Genomic DNA, 14,110 nt, shown 5'->3' on the forward strand with positions numbered 1-14,110 from the left:
AATTTCTTAGACTTCCAATGAGTATGAAAGAATTGCCTCTTACCTTGGAAGTATTCTGTCAGGCAGTCTATATGCAGGAATAGAGACCGGCAATTTTTGCATTTGTCTAGCATACTCAAAAAGACCCACCAAATTGTGAGAGTAAAGCTGGGAAGCTTTTCCTGAAGAAGTAAAAGAAAATGTCTTTCAATCACCAAAGTATCTACACGTTTCTTCAGATTATAAAACAGTAACTTAAGGAATTCTAAGTTTATATATTTATTTTTGAATGAATTATTTTTATTAAATTCTTCCTCTAGTTACACTGCTTAGTTCTGAGGTATTTTTATATCTGCTCAAAATTATAAGATTACACCACACTCTCTTTTTTGTCCAACATTGACCTTTGTGACTTTAAATGATTTGCGGCACAGTGAATAGTTTTTTCATCTCAACTTGATCTTTGGTGGCAGGCCATCTTTAACAACCGAGTAGTGAAAATGTTCCCAAAATGCTACTTGGGAGGAAGTACAGGACTCTGACCCAGCAACAATGAAAGCATAGTAGTATATGTTTGAATCTGAATGATGTGCGCTCGAGGAAGGTTTGGAGAGGAGCTTAGAGATGATGGCGTTCCCATGCAATTATTGTTCTAATCCTTCTTGGCAGCAGCGGTTGCAGGTTTGGAACTTGCTGCAAAAGAAGCTCAGGTGAGATTCACAAACTGAAATCTTCCAAATGCTTTCTCTATATTAGATCCCTTTCAAATATAAATCTCAGTCATGAATGTGTTAGCATAATAAGACATTACGTAGAACATGGTATTTAAGGAACAGGAGGAAAGATGGTTCTCGCCCTCCTCCCCCATCCCGTCCCGGCAATAGAATACATTTTTCATTCCCCCCCAATAGAAGCCATTTTCCATTTAAGTATATATAAATATATTAAATATATTTTATTTAAAATGGGGTTGCTGCTACCATAAGAGATAAAGAAATTTATCCCGTGTGACCCTGATTCTTGAGGAAAAATGTCAATACTTGCCAGAATAAATACAACAGAACGACATATTAAGAGAGAAATATTTTGGATCTATTAAGACAATTGACAGACCTTAGTTTTCCATACAACAATTTAACCAGATAACCCTCCTCAATCTCCTCCCCCAGCTCTTCTTCCCATTTCCCTTTCAGCTCATCTACCATGATCTCCCCCTTGTCCCTCATTTCCCTATATATGTCCGACACCTTACCATCCCCCACCCATGTCTCTGAGATCACTCTATCCTGCACCTCCTGCGTCGGGAGCTGCGGGAATTCCCTCACCTGTTGCCTCGCGAAAGCCCTCAGTTGCATATACCAAAATGCATTCCCTTGGGGCAACCCATACTTTTCCGTCAGCGCTCCCAGACTCTCAAACGCCCCATCTACGAACAGATCTCTCAATTGTGCTACCCCAGCTCTTTGCCATGTTCCAAATCCCCCATCCATTCTCCCCGGAACAAACCTATGGTCATTTCTTATATACAACAATTTAACCAGAAGACAACAATGAATACTGTCAACGTACAGGAAGAACATTTGTTATGAGGATGCATTTCTTTACAAAAGAGAAAGGTACAATTTTTAATATACTGTAATTAGTAAAATGGAAAGACTGCCAGCCAGCTGAATAAATAACTTGCATTCTATCCCAAGGCATGGGCTCTCAACTCGGGAGTGTGAAAGACCTTGGGCTGGATTCTCCATTTCTGAGACTAAGTGTTGATGCCAACGGAGAACCTGTGGACTTTCACGACAGAAAGGTTGGCGGCACACCTATACCAATTCCACTACTATTAAGGGGCTAGCACCGGCGCCACGTGGAACACAATCAATTCCAATGAGAAACGGTGCCGGATTCGCCGGGTCTGTGATTGACACTCAGGAGGTTGACAAGACACAGCTGCACATAAACGATCCTCCCCCCACACACATCATCCCAGCCATCAAGATGGCTGTAGGGGAGCGGCCCCAAGATTTACCAACGCCGAGCTGGAGCCCCTCCTGGATGAGGTGGGAGAGAGGCGGATGACCCTATACCCCGGCCCGAGAAGGAGGCTGCCATGTCCGTCGTGCCTGGGAGCAGGTGGCAGAAGCAGTCAGTTCTGTGGGCACCGTCGCCCGGACCAGCATTCAGTGCCGCAAAAAAACTTCACGACTGCCTTAGGGCAGCCAGGGTGAGTGGGCAGCACTATGCCCCTGGCACTGACCCTGCCCCCCCCCACACACCCGTAACCCGTCCCCTCCTCCCCCCAGGGGACAGCTGAATCCCCACCCTGCCAGCACCCATATCAGCTGCCATGGCTCAGTGCCCTGGTCACTGAGGCCAACTGTACTCCATAGCCATGAGCATGCAGACCCTGGCCGAGATCAGAGCAAGTCTCCAGGACTGGAGGCACCAGGTGGTGAGGGAGCCTCAGAGGATTGCTCCGTTCACACCCACGTCCCGTGGGGAAGCCCGAGGGCCATCGGCACCCCGAGTGAGGTGGTGGTGATGGACCCGTGCCGATGACTCTCGGAGGGAAGATGCCACAACACCGCAGCACCTCGGACTGCCCCCCTCTTGACCCTGGCACATCTGGTGGGCAGCAGGCAGAACAGTGCAGCATCACGCCACCTGGGACACCCGAGCAGCGGCCGGGCCCATCCAGGCCGGGTCACCCCAGAAAACGCGCGTCAACGGGGACCCTAATCACAGGTTGGGAGTCACAGCAGGCTGCCTATACTGCTGTACCGACTGGGGAACCACCTAGACATAGCTTCGGGCCCGTAAGGCCAGGAAGTTAGACACCAGTTGAGTTGGTACAGGTGCAGGCCACAGTTTAGTTTTAGGGGCGAGGGCACAGTTCTGTCAGTATTTGTTCATGATACACCCCTGTTACCGCCGTTACAATGTAATTCGGTGCTCTGTTGATGGATCTGAGGGGTGGCGGGGGAATGGTGCAGGCCCTTTGGGTGGCCCATGCTCTCTCCCCCGCCCCCACCACCACGATCCCAGGGATTCGGTGCAACCGTGCGATGGAATGGACAGCCCGCATGCAGGGATCACCCAGGTGGACGGTGCAACCGTGGGCATTAGTCAGATATTGTCATACGATGCGGAGCGCAGGGCTCATCGCAGAGCAGGTTGTCATCATCCTCCATCCCATGGACCAGACCTTCTGTTACTGCCAACCCAGGGCCCAAATCCCATAGTGCTGCAGGTATATATCATGGAGGGGATACGAGGTGGGGGGGTTGTCGTAGTGGGAAGTGACAGGATGTGGGGTTGGGATGTGGTGATCGTGCCTCTGTCCAGCCCCCCCTCCACTTCCCCCCCCCAAACTCGGTGAACCTGGAGGTGCTCAGAGCGTCCCGTACGCGTTGGCCCTGGTGCACATGTTGTGCGGCCTCCCGTGCCTGCCTGGGCCCCATGTCCTGCCCATCCTCCTCATCAGACGAGGCCTGCCTTTCCTCGTTATTCTCCTCCAGCACGTCACCCCTCTGATGCGCGATACAGCAGGCCGCCACGAAGCGGGCGACGCTCTTAGCATCATACTGGAGGGCCCCACCAGAACGGTCCAGGCACCTGAACCGCAAATCCAGGATGTCGAAGCACTGCTTGATCAAACGTCTGGTTGTTGTATGACCGTTGTTGTGGGTCTCCGCGTCGGTCTCTGGCCTCCGGATAGGTGTCATCAGCCACGACCGCAGTGGGGAACCCCTGTCACCCAGGAGCCAACCTCAGCCAAAGGGGGGGGGGGTCTCGCGAACATGTCATGGACCGCCGAGTATGCCAGGATGAAGGCATCATACACACTGCCTGGATATCGGGCGCAGACGTATATGATGCACAGCTAAAAGTCACAGACCAGCTGAAGGTTCATTGAGTGGTACCCCTTTCAGTTTGTGTCGAGCGGCTTGTTATCCGCTGGTGCCCTTAGGGCGACATACACCCTGTCGATCGCCTCCTGGACCTTGGACATCCCGGTGATGGCGGCGAACCCTGCTGCTTGGGCAACCTGGTGGGCTTGGTCCACATCGAAATGAATGTATTGATCCGCCTGGGCATATAGGGTCTCTGTGACAGCACGGATGTATCTGTGCACCAAGGTCTGAGAGGTCTCGGACAGATCCCCACTCGGCACCTTGGAGGACCCCGTTGTGTAAAAGTTTAGGGCGACCGTCACCTTGACGGACTTCGGGAGCGGGTGTCCTCCCTGAAAGCCCTGCGATGCCAGGTGTGCCATCATCTGGCAGATGTGTTGCACTGTCTCTCTGCTCAGCCGGAGTCTCAGACGGCATGCCCGGTCAGGTAGGTTCTCCAATGTCAGCCGGTGTCGGTACACACTAGGTCTCATACGGCGCCTCCTCTCCCTTAGCCTGTTGGGTGGCTGGCTCTCCAGCCTGGGCAGCTGCCACCTGCCCCTCTGCTGCACGCTTCGCTGCTGCCCGCTCCGCTGCTGCAGCTTCCACCTCCTCTTCGAGCGGCTTCCGCTCGTATGGCCGTAGGGCATTCCGCAGAGCTGCGGCAACCACCATTGCTGGTCGAACTCCAAAATCCAATGTCTGCAGGGGGTGAATGGCCAACATGTTAGCATGGTGCATACTCCCATGCTCAACCAGGTTCGACAGGCTACTCGGTGGCCCCAGTTAGCACTGTGGGCTCTGTCCCCACATGTCCCTCCCCCCCAAACCCCTCACCCCTTTCCCGTCGGTGGCCGGCATCGTGGCGGCCTCAGGCCCTGCCGCCCGTCCCCGATGCCAGGGATACCATTGGCTCACACTGCCCTCGCTGGGGGCTGCCTGGGTGGTCCACCGGTGGGTGGCTGTGGGTGTGGGGGCTCCTATATGGTCAGTGTCACCATGCAGGACCAGGGGCCAAGGTGAATGCGCAACAAGATGGGCATCATAATGGTGGTCGGTGCCTGGGCACCGCTCCAGTCCCTTGGGGGGGGGGGCACACCGGCCTGTAACCCCCCTCCCCCGGCCCTGGCAAGGCCCCCCCACGCAACGCCAGCCAGTGTCCAGGCCGACAGCCCACGGTCACTCCTCTCCGTGTCCTACCTCCTCTGTCTCTTTCAGCAGCCTTCACGCCAGGTTCAGAATTTGTGAGAGCATACATGGACCGCGGCAGCAGGAACTCGGCCATAGGAGGTGGAGAATCGCGAGTGGCCCCACTAATTAGATGCAAAGGCGTTAATACTCCGCACGGTGCATTTACACCATTTTCGGGGTGACGGGGAATCGCAATTTGGCATCAAACTGGCGACTGCCGGATTTTGGCGTCAGAAACTATTCTCCGTTCAATCGCATTTCCTGATTTTGGCGTCGGCTGAGGGAGAATCCCGCCCCCTATCTCCTGTTGACTTTTACACTATTACTCTTCAAACGTTTGAGATAAGACATCAAATATGTAATTACATATTACTAACAGAATGACTACAGCAGACATGATAATCAAATTCCTCTGGAACATACAGCCAGCATGGTATTTTGTAAGAAATGCTTGCCAAATCAGACCAGAGATCGGAAGGATACACTGAAAGGCTCCACGAGCTGTCTCTCTCTCTTAGAAGTATTGCACATGGTATTTGTAGAATAACCATCCTGGGAAGAGAAATTGACTCCAAACCAAGATTTCAACATAGAAATCTGCTCCATATAGCTATACCCAGAAGACAATGGAACAAAATGGCTGATCACTGCATCAAGGCCAGTCAAAGGACAGTTAACCACGAACTTCTTTGATTGTTTATTTTTCTTCACAAACTGTAAAAAAATCTTCAAGTCTATCCTCGTGTTCTACCATTTGCGTATGTGTGGGGCTTGGGGAATATATGTGACATATGAATGAGGGTTATGATTTACCTAGATTTTAAACATCTGGTCAGTAGGATAAATAAACTTCTCGTTCTATGATTTAAACTCAGAAAACATGTCTGATTAATTATTTATAACCGGAGGTGTACAGAATAGGACTCCTGTGGTATTGGCAAAGCACACAACTAACACGTTATAGCCAGATCCGGAGTAATAAATTAGGGTAGACAATTTTTACCACTCCTCACGTGTTCGGAACACACTATATATTAAAGTGCATTCTATGCTCAGCATGAGATATGAAGAAGAAGGCAGAATAGCTGAGGAATTGCAAACTGATTTAACCCAAAGTGATTTTAAGAAGGGATCTGAGATTAGTGGCAATCTGGGGCGGGATTGACCGACCCTGCGCCGGGTTGGAGAATCGCCGGCGTGCGAATCACGTGATGCCCCTCCGACGCCGGTCCGCTGATTCTCCAGCAGCAATGGCGCCAGCACGGTCACCGTGGCGCTGGCCGGGGGCCACTCAACGCAACCCCCCCCCCCCGGCGATTCTCCGCGCTCAACGGGCCGAGTGCCCGCCGAGTTCGACCGAGTCCCGCCGGCGCGTTTGCATGTGGTCCTACCCGGCGGGACCTCGGTGTTCATGCTGCAGGGGCCTATGTTCCTCCGTGCTGGGCCCCTGTAGGGCTCCGCCATGTTGCCCGGGGGGCCGGCGTGGAGAAGGCAACCTACGTGGACTCGCGCCGGTCGTGGCGCGCATGTGCGGACCCGCGACGGCCGTGACGCACATACACGGACCCGCGCCGGCTGTGCTTGCGCCCGTATCGGCAGCTGAAGCTGCGTGAATCGCTCCAGTGCCGTGCTGGCCCCCTGTGCGGCGCAGGATCGTTGCTCCTAGGGGCCAGATGACGCGGTCGTAAACCGCTCCGGCGTTTACAACGGCGTCAACACTTAGCCCCAGGATCGGAGAATCGCGCCCCTGATTCTTCAAAAGGTCATCTCACAATGACAAGCTTGAAAAAGAAAAATCACAACTTGTGTGTTTCAAGAAATGTTACTAATTCCAAAGTAAACAAACTCACAATTCAGATACTCGTGTCAATAGCAAGTACTCCAAGGTCAGGTTAAGCCTGAAAGATGCAGAATAAAGCTCTTCGACTTTGCCCAACCTGTATTAGTGGGAAATTTTCATCAAAACATACATAGAAAATAGAAACAGGAGTGGGCCATTCAGCCCTTGGGGCCTGTTCCACCATTCGTTATGATCACGGCTGATCATCAAATTCAATACCCTGATCCAGCCTTAACCAATGTCCCTTGATCCCTTTAGCCGCAAGAGCTGTATCTAATTCCTTCTTGAAATTACACAACGTTTTGGCCTCAACTATTTGATAGTGAATTCCACAGATTCACCATCTGTGTGTGAAGAAATTTCTCCTCACCTCAGTCCTAAAAGGTTTACCCCTTATCCTCAATTCTGGACTCCCCCATCATCGGGAACATTCTTTCTCAATTTAACCTGTCTAATCCTGTTACAATTTTATATGTTTCTAGGAGATGCCTTCTAACTCTTCTAAACTCCAATTACGATAATCAGAACCGACTTAATCTCTCCTCATATGACAGTCCTGCCATTCCAGGAATCAGCCTGGTAAACCTTCACTGCGCTCCCTCCATAGCAAAAACATCCTCAGATAAACTGTACACAATGCTCCAGGTGTGGCCTCACCAACACCATATACAATTGCAGTAAAACATCCCTATTCCCATACTCAAAACCTCTTGTATGAAGGCCAACATACCATTTGCCTTCTTTACTGCCTGCTGTACCTGCGCATTTACTTCCAGTGACTGATGCACGAGGACACCAAGATTTCGCTGAGTATCCACCTCTCTCAATTTATACCCATTCAAGTAATAATCTGCCTTCCTATTTTTGCCACTGAAGTGGACATTTATGCACATAAAACTGCATCTGCCATGCAAATGCCCACGCACCTAGCCTGTCCAAATCATACTGAAGTATCCCTGCATTCTCCTCACAGCTCATCCTCCCATCCAACTTTGTATCATCTGCAAATCTGGAGATAATACATTTAGTTCCCTTGTCCAAATCATTAATATATAATGTGAAGAGTGTTTGAGCACAAATCCTTGAGGTACCCCATTAGTCACTGCCTGCCAATTGGAAAAAGACCAATTTATTCCAACTCTTGGCTTCTTGTCTGCTAACCAGCTTTATATCCATCTCAAGACACTACCTGCAATACCATATGCTTTAACTTGACATCGTAATCTGCTATGTGAGACCTTGTCGAAAGCGTTCTGCAAGTCTAATTAAACGACATCCACTGGTTCGCCCTGGTCAAATCTACTAGTTACATTTTCAAAGAATTCCAGTAGATATGGCAAGCATGATTTCCCTTTTGTAAATCCATGCTGACTTAGTCTGATTATACCACTGCTTTCCAAACGCTGTGCTATGAAATAGTTGATAATGGACTCTTGCAACTTCCCTACTACCGACATTAGGTTCACTGGTCTATAGTTCCCTGTTTTCTCTCTATCTCCCTTTTTGGATAACTGACTTACATTAGATACCCTCAATCTGTAGGAACCATTCCAGAGTCCAAAGAATTTTGGAAAATGACCACTAATGGATCTACTATTTTGAGGGCCACTTCCATCCCAGAGTACTTAAGGAAGTGGCCCTAGAAATAGTAGATCCATTGGTTACCAATTTCCAAAATTATTCATTTCCCCACATTACTCATTTCGTAATGAGATTGCCAAATTAGTTTTTGCAAGCTGGGCCATGCGAAGTAAATTGAGGCTGTGTAATTATTTTACATGTGACCATGACATATGGCAAACAAAGGAAACTTTCATTGAACTCTTCTGGGTTGGATGCAAACTGATATTCCCAAATTGAAAGGCCAGTGTCTAATTTCCTGCATCATGCAGTAGCCCTAAGTATGAACATTTAAAAATCCTCCTCCAGCCCTACAATCCTTTAAAATATCTGCATTCCCTCCACTTCTGGCCTCTTGCTCACCCAATTTTAATTGCTGCATCATTGGTGGCTGTGCCTCCAACTTTCAAGGCCCAAGACTCAGGCATTCACTCCACTAAATCTCTCTGCCTCCCCTCTCAGTTAAGATATTAATATTTTTGACTGACCTAATTATACTTTTAAGTGAAATTTGTGGTTGAGATTTGCAAAAACAATTCAACCTGGAAAGGGAGCACAATAGTTTGAATGAAATACAGATTACTGTTGGCTGTATATGGCTGCAGGATTTTTTTTCATTACAGGTTGCCATTTCAGAGGCATTGGTCTTTCAGGCTACGGAACGTTAAGCAAGAAGAATAAAGAAGCTGGAAAATAAGTCTAAACCAATTAACAGGCATACTTCAAAGTTATGTTTTGCTTTGATGCCAAGTTAGAACTTAGGAAAAAATATGCAGATACAAAACATGGAGCCATAATGTCTGGAAACACAAAGATACGGAATTGATTTGACTGATTTAAAAATGGCAATTCAGCTGTCCTAGGTGGTTGAAAGTGTTTTGAAAGATGCCAGACAGTGACACATACTGACATTGATAGATGACGTCAGCATTTGCCTCCTTTTGAAATGCAGAGAATATAGAAGTCATATTCAATGTCTATGCTTTATCAGATAAACTCTCTTTTATTCTCAAAGTAACAGTTTGAAGAAGTCAGTAATTTAAGAGACTTTGATTATTTAGTTTTCCTGTGCTAATAACATTTGAAAGAGACCAGGAAAGAAAGCTGCAGTTATATTTGCTGATAAAGATCTTGAAGGAATCTGTAACATTCATAAGAGGGTTATGAAATGACTGAAGGAGTTTAAACATATACTCATTGTCAAAGAAGTTTCTAATATCGTAGTTTGAACAATGAATCATGCACCTCATTGGACAATTATAGCTTAAAGTGGGTTTTGACAGGACTCAATTAGTTTATTAATGAAATGTTCTACCTACCCTGGAAAGACAGGTATTGTTTAAAATTCGTTACAAAGAATGGTTGGATGCTTAAGTTGGGTAGGTTAGTCAGCTACTAAAGGATACAATTGGTAGGGAGATTGACCACTCAGGGACTGATCAAATGTATGAATTCTTGTGACACATTTGAGACTAATAGGTGTATTGCAATGGGGTTTGCATTGTTCAAATCTAATAAACAATTTGGTGCTTAATTTGAGCTTTTGAGTGTTGTCTCATTATTTCCTGTAATTCTCATGTCCAAACAATGAAGTAACCTGTCTAGGGTGGAAGGTTACATCTTATAATGTTCCTTTAAAGATAACTATTTAATCAAGATATTGAGCTTAGCTCTAATATATCTCCTTATGTGGCTTGGTGCTAAACTTAGTTGGATAAAGGCCGTGAACCAAGTTAGGGCATTTCACTATGTTATGGCAACTAATTTACATACAGCAAGTTCTCAGAAACAGCAATGTGATAATGACCAGATCATCTATTTTAGTAACACTGATGGTGAAATTTGTCAGGACACCAGTAATAATCATCTTTATTATTGTCACAAGTCGGCTTACATTAACACCGCAACACCGTTACTTTTCGAGTAGACTAAGGGGGAATTCAGAATGTCCAAATGACCTAACAGCATGTCTTGTGGGAGGAACCCACACAGACACAGGGAGAACGTGCAGACTCCGCACAGACAGTGACCCAAGCCGGGAATCGAACCCAGGTCCATGGCGCTGTGAAGCAACAGTGTTCACCACTGTGCTACCGTGCCACCCACGGTAAAAGAACTCCCCTGTGCAAAGTAGTATCATGGGATCTTTAATGTCCATCGAGGGGAGATTAATGAGGCCTCAGTTTAATTTCCCACCTGAAAGTCTGCACCTGCAACACCCCACAAGCCCAGCTTGGATTATGGGCATGAACCTTCTGACTCAGATGAGTGCCTCCACTGAGCCACATCTGAAAGAAGGACTCCGATTTGCAAACATCAGTCGACACCAGGATCATACAGATCAAAGGCTGATGCTGATAATTAATGTACTTTATATAATGTCAAACTTGAAATGTTATGTAATGCACTTTGGCAAAACGTTATGAAAAAAGTATATTTTTTTTTTTGGGGGGGGGGGGGGGGAAAGACCAAGGATCAGGTCCTAGCCTGCAATGAAACTGACCTTAGTGTCCAGGGTTGAAGGGTGTAGGAGGAGAGAGAAGAGACAAGGTACCACCCAATCTAACAATGTTCCACAGTTTTATTTAGAATAACCAAACTTTGTACATCCTTCTTTCCTATTTTGTAATCAATTCATTATTTTGATTGTTTATCCAAATGTATACGGACTACACATCTACTTACACTCATATAAAGTTAGCTAAATATTTTGGTATCAACAATAATTAGGGGAGGAGATAACATTCAAGAGTTGTGAAAATATGTGCTAATCAAACTGAAATTGAAGTAAACTTGCAAATATCTGAAGTACAGTAAAGTCAATACTTAACATTATTTTTGCATTCAAGAAAAATACAATTTAAAGCGAACCAATATTAAGCGAATCAGATTTACAACCAAGGTAGAAACTAAAGTTTACAAAACCTTTCTCCTCAGAAAAAAAACTAAGCCCTGTATATTGAAAAACTGCAGATTGCAAAATATTATAATCGTGGTGTCTCCCATGTGCTGCCAATCCTGCTCGCAGACCCTCCCGCTTCACGCCTTTCATGGTTGCCTACCCATCCACTCACCACACATTATGCTCACCTTACTTACCACTCTCCGCATTTCGCACTCGCTGATCCTTCTGTTAGCCCAATCTCCCTCTCACTGACCCTCCCGGTTGCCGGCTGATCCTCCCACTGCTCATCTCTCCCACTTGTCACTTCTCTTGATCACAGCGAGGGCTCTGGAGATGAGCAGTGAAAGTGAGGAAGAGCAGTTTTAGAGTGAGAGAAACACAGAACTGCAAGGTTGCAGAGGTAGGCTGCAACTGGGAGTGTAGGCTGGAGGGAGAGGCCACTCCAAAATGGCTGATTAGGTCATGTGACCCCATGTCACACATGGTGCAAAATGAAATGTTGGATACCAGCACCCTTAAGTGACCAGTGTTAAATTGAATAACTTAAAACAAGGAATTATTATATGCTGCTTCTCAGCAATATCATCCAAAAACACAGCGTCAGTTTTTACATGTACACTGGCAGCACCCAGCTTTATGTCACCATTACCCATCCCGACCTTTCCAATGTCTCTGAAGTCTGATAACCAGCACTGGATTAACATAAATTTCCTCCAGTTAAACATTTGCACAAAGCCATTGGGTCTTCAGTCTCCGCTGCTAACTCTGATCCCTACACACGCATTTCATCCTCTCCCTGGTATGAGGTCGAACCAAACTGTTCGCAATCTTGGTGTCATATTCGGTTCCGAAATGGGATTTAACCACATACCATCACCAAGATAGCCTATTTCCACCTTCGTAACATCGTCCTCAGCTCACCTGCTGCTGAAATCCTCAGCTATGTCTTTGTTACCACTAAACTGATATACTCCTGGCCAGACTCCCACATTCTGTGCCCCTTGGGACATTTTATGTTAAGGTGCAATACAAATTGTTTTAAGTGAAAAAGGAGGCCATGGCTATTGCAATCAGATTTCTCTCCTTCTCCCTGCCCTCACTAGAATACTTTCCTTAAGCTGTCAATTTTTTTTTTTTAATAAACATTTTATTGAAGTATTTTTTTGGTATTATAACAACACAATAAACAATGTACATGAAACTATATGCTGTCAATTTATTTGGCACAGCAGGATAATAGAGAGTGACTATTGGGAACAAGCTGACATCTATATGCCTCAAACAGCCTCACATTGGAAGCAACTGGACTGGTCCTTGTCATCAATGCTGAAGCTCTGCCCAGGATTCTAATTTGAGCAACAAGTAACCTCCTCTCAAGATTCAGAAGGTGTTCTTGCAACAAAAATTATTTCGAGAATGTTTTTCAAAGTCTCTTGAAAACTTCCAGTTGGGATATCTCCAGGCTTGTAGGAGTCCTAGCTACTCAAGCACTGGACCGTTTTGACTACTGATAGGCTGACACCTGAAAATATGCTGTTTTCAGCTAATCTTAACAAAAGCGCTCACTGCATCAGTGTAGCTCACATCATCGCTGGGCTTTGCAGAGACCATGGGCAAAAGCCTTCGTTTGAGAGACTAAGTGTCAATGCCGGGACTGAATTGCAAGCGGTTTGCATTCCCATTGGGGGTGCTATTTGTGGAGCAATTCAGGACATGCTAATGGGCCAGCACTCTGCCGATGTGAATCTAGAGCAAATCACATTCCTACCGGCGTCTGATTCGCTGGGGCCAGAATTGATGCTGGAGAGCTTGACAAACTGGAGCTGCTTATAAGCACTCCACTCCCCACACACCCTCATTCCAGCCAAGAAGATGGCCCAGATAACAGCAGCACCAAGCATCATGGTCGTGGAGCTTGATACCATGTTAGATGGGGTGGAGGAGAAACGGGGCATCCTCTTCCCCAGGGTGGGCAGGAGGCTCCCTCCCACGGTCGTCAACCGGACTTGGCGGAGGTGGCTGAGGCGATCAGTGCTGTGAGCCTCACCAGGCGGACTGGCACGCAGTATCGCAAGAAGGTGAACAACCTCCTTAGGATAGCTCGGGTGAGCCCTGTTCCCCTGGACCCTCACTCCTCACATCACACCCCCACTCCCATAGAGGCCAAGCAAAACCTACCTGCCTGCATTTCCCTCACATCTCACCCTGCACCAAACCCCCAACACCTGTATTATCCTCTTTGGCCAGGTGCCTTTCACACACAAGCCACCAGTTACTGACCACCTCCCCTTGGTGTAACTTGCCTCCATGCGTTTCACCCTGTCCTCCATGCGTCTCACCCTGTCCTTCATGTTTCCCTTAGGAAAAGGCAGCCCATAACAAACAAAGCGGGTGAAGGCCAGAAGAGGCACCCTGGACCTCAGGGTTCCCACCTCCGCCGAGCAGAGGAAATATGATTTTTCTGAGTTTTGACATATGACACCAAATCCCCCCATTCGTAATCCACCCTGAGCAGGTCAGTAACAGGAAACATTCCAGAACGGTTCCATGTGGTGGAAGCAGGCACTTTAGCAACATGTAAGAGGCATATGGATGGATACATGAATAAGGAGGAAATAGAGTGATACGGACCGATTAAGGACAGAAGGTTTTTTTTTCAGTTAGTGCCCGAAGGGCCTGTTCCTGTGC

The 14,110-nt window shown here is 47.3% G+C and overlaps 1 protein-coding gene across 8 annotated transcripts in view; it reads right to left on the minus strand.

Annotated features, from left to right (window-relative positions):
- The window catches only part of LOC140420140 (mitogen-activated protein kinase kinase kinase kinase 3-like), a 438,778-nt gene that overhangs the window by 25,272 nt on the left and 399,396 nt on the right, over positions 1–14,110 (minus strand). For all 8 annotated transcript variants that reach the window (XM_072504215.1, XM_072504206.1, XM_072504185.1 and 5 more), the window contains one exon: positions 44–161. In XM_072504215.1, the coding sequence (XP_072360316.1) occupies positions 44–161 (118 nt within the window). The remainder of the gene's footprint in view (positions 1–43; positions 162–14,110) is intronic.

Source organism: Scyliorhinus torazame, chromosome 1 (assembly GCF_047496885.1).
Source record: "Scyliorhinus torazame isolate Kashiwa2021f chromosome 1, sScyTor2.1, whole genome shotgun sequence".
NCBI classification, from domain to species: domain Eukaryota; kingdom Metazoa; phylum Chordata; class Chondrichthyes; order Carcharhiniformes; family Scyliorhinidae; genus Scyliorhinus; species Scyliorhinus torazame.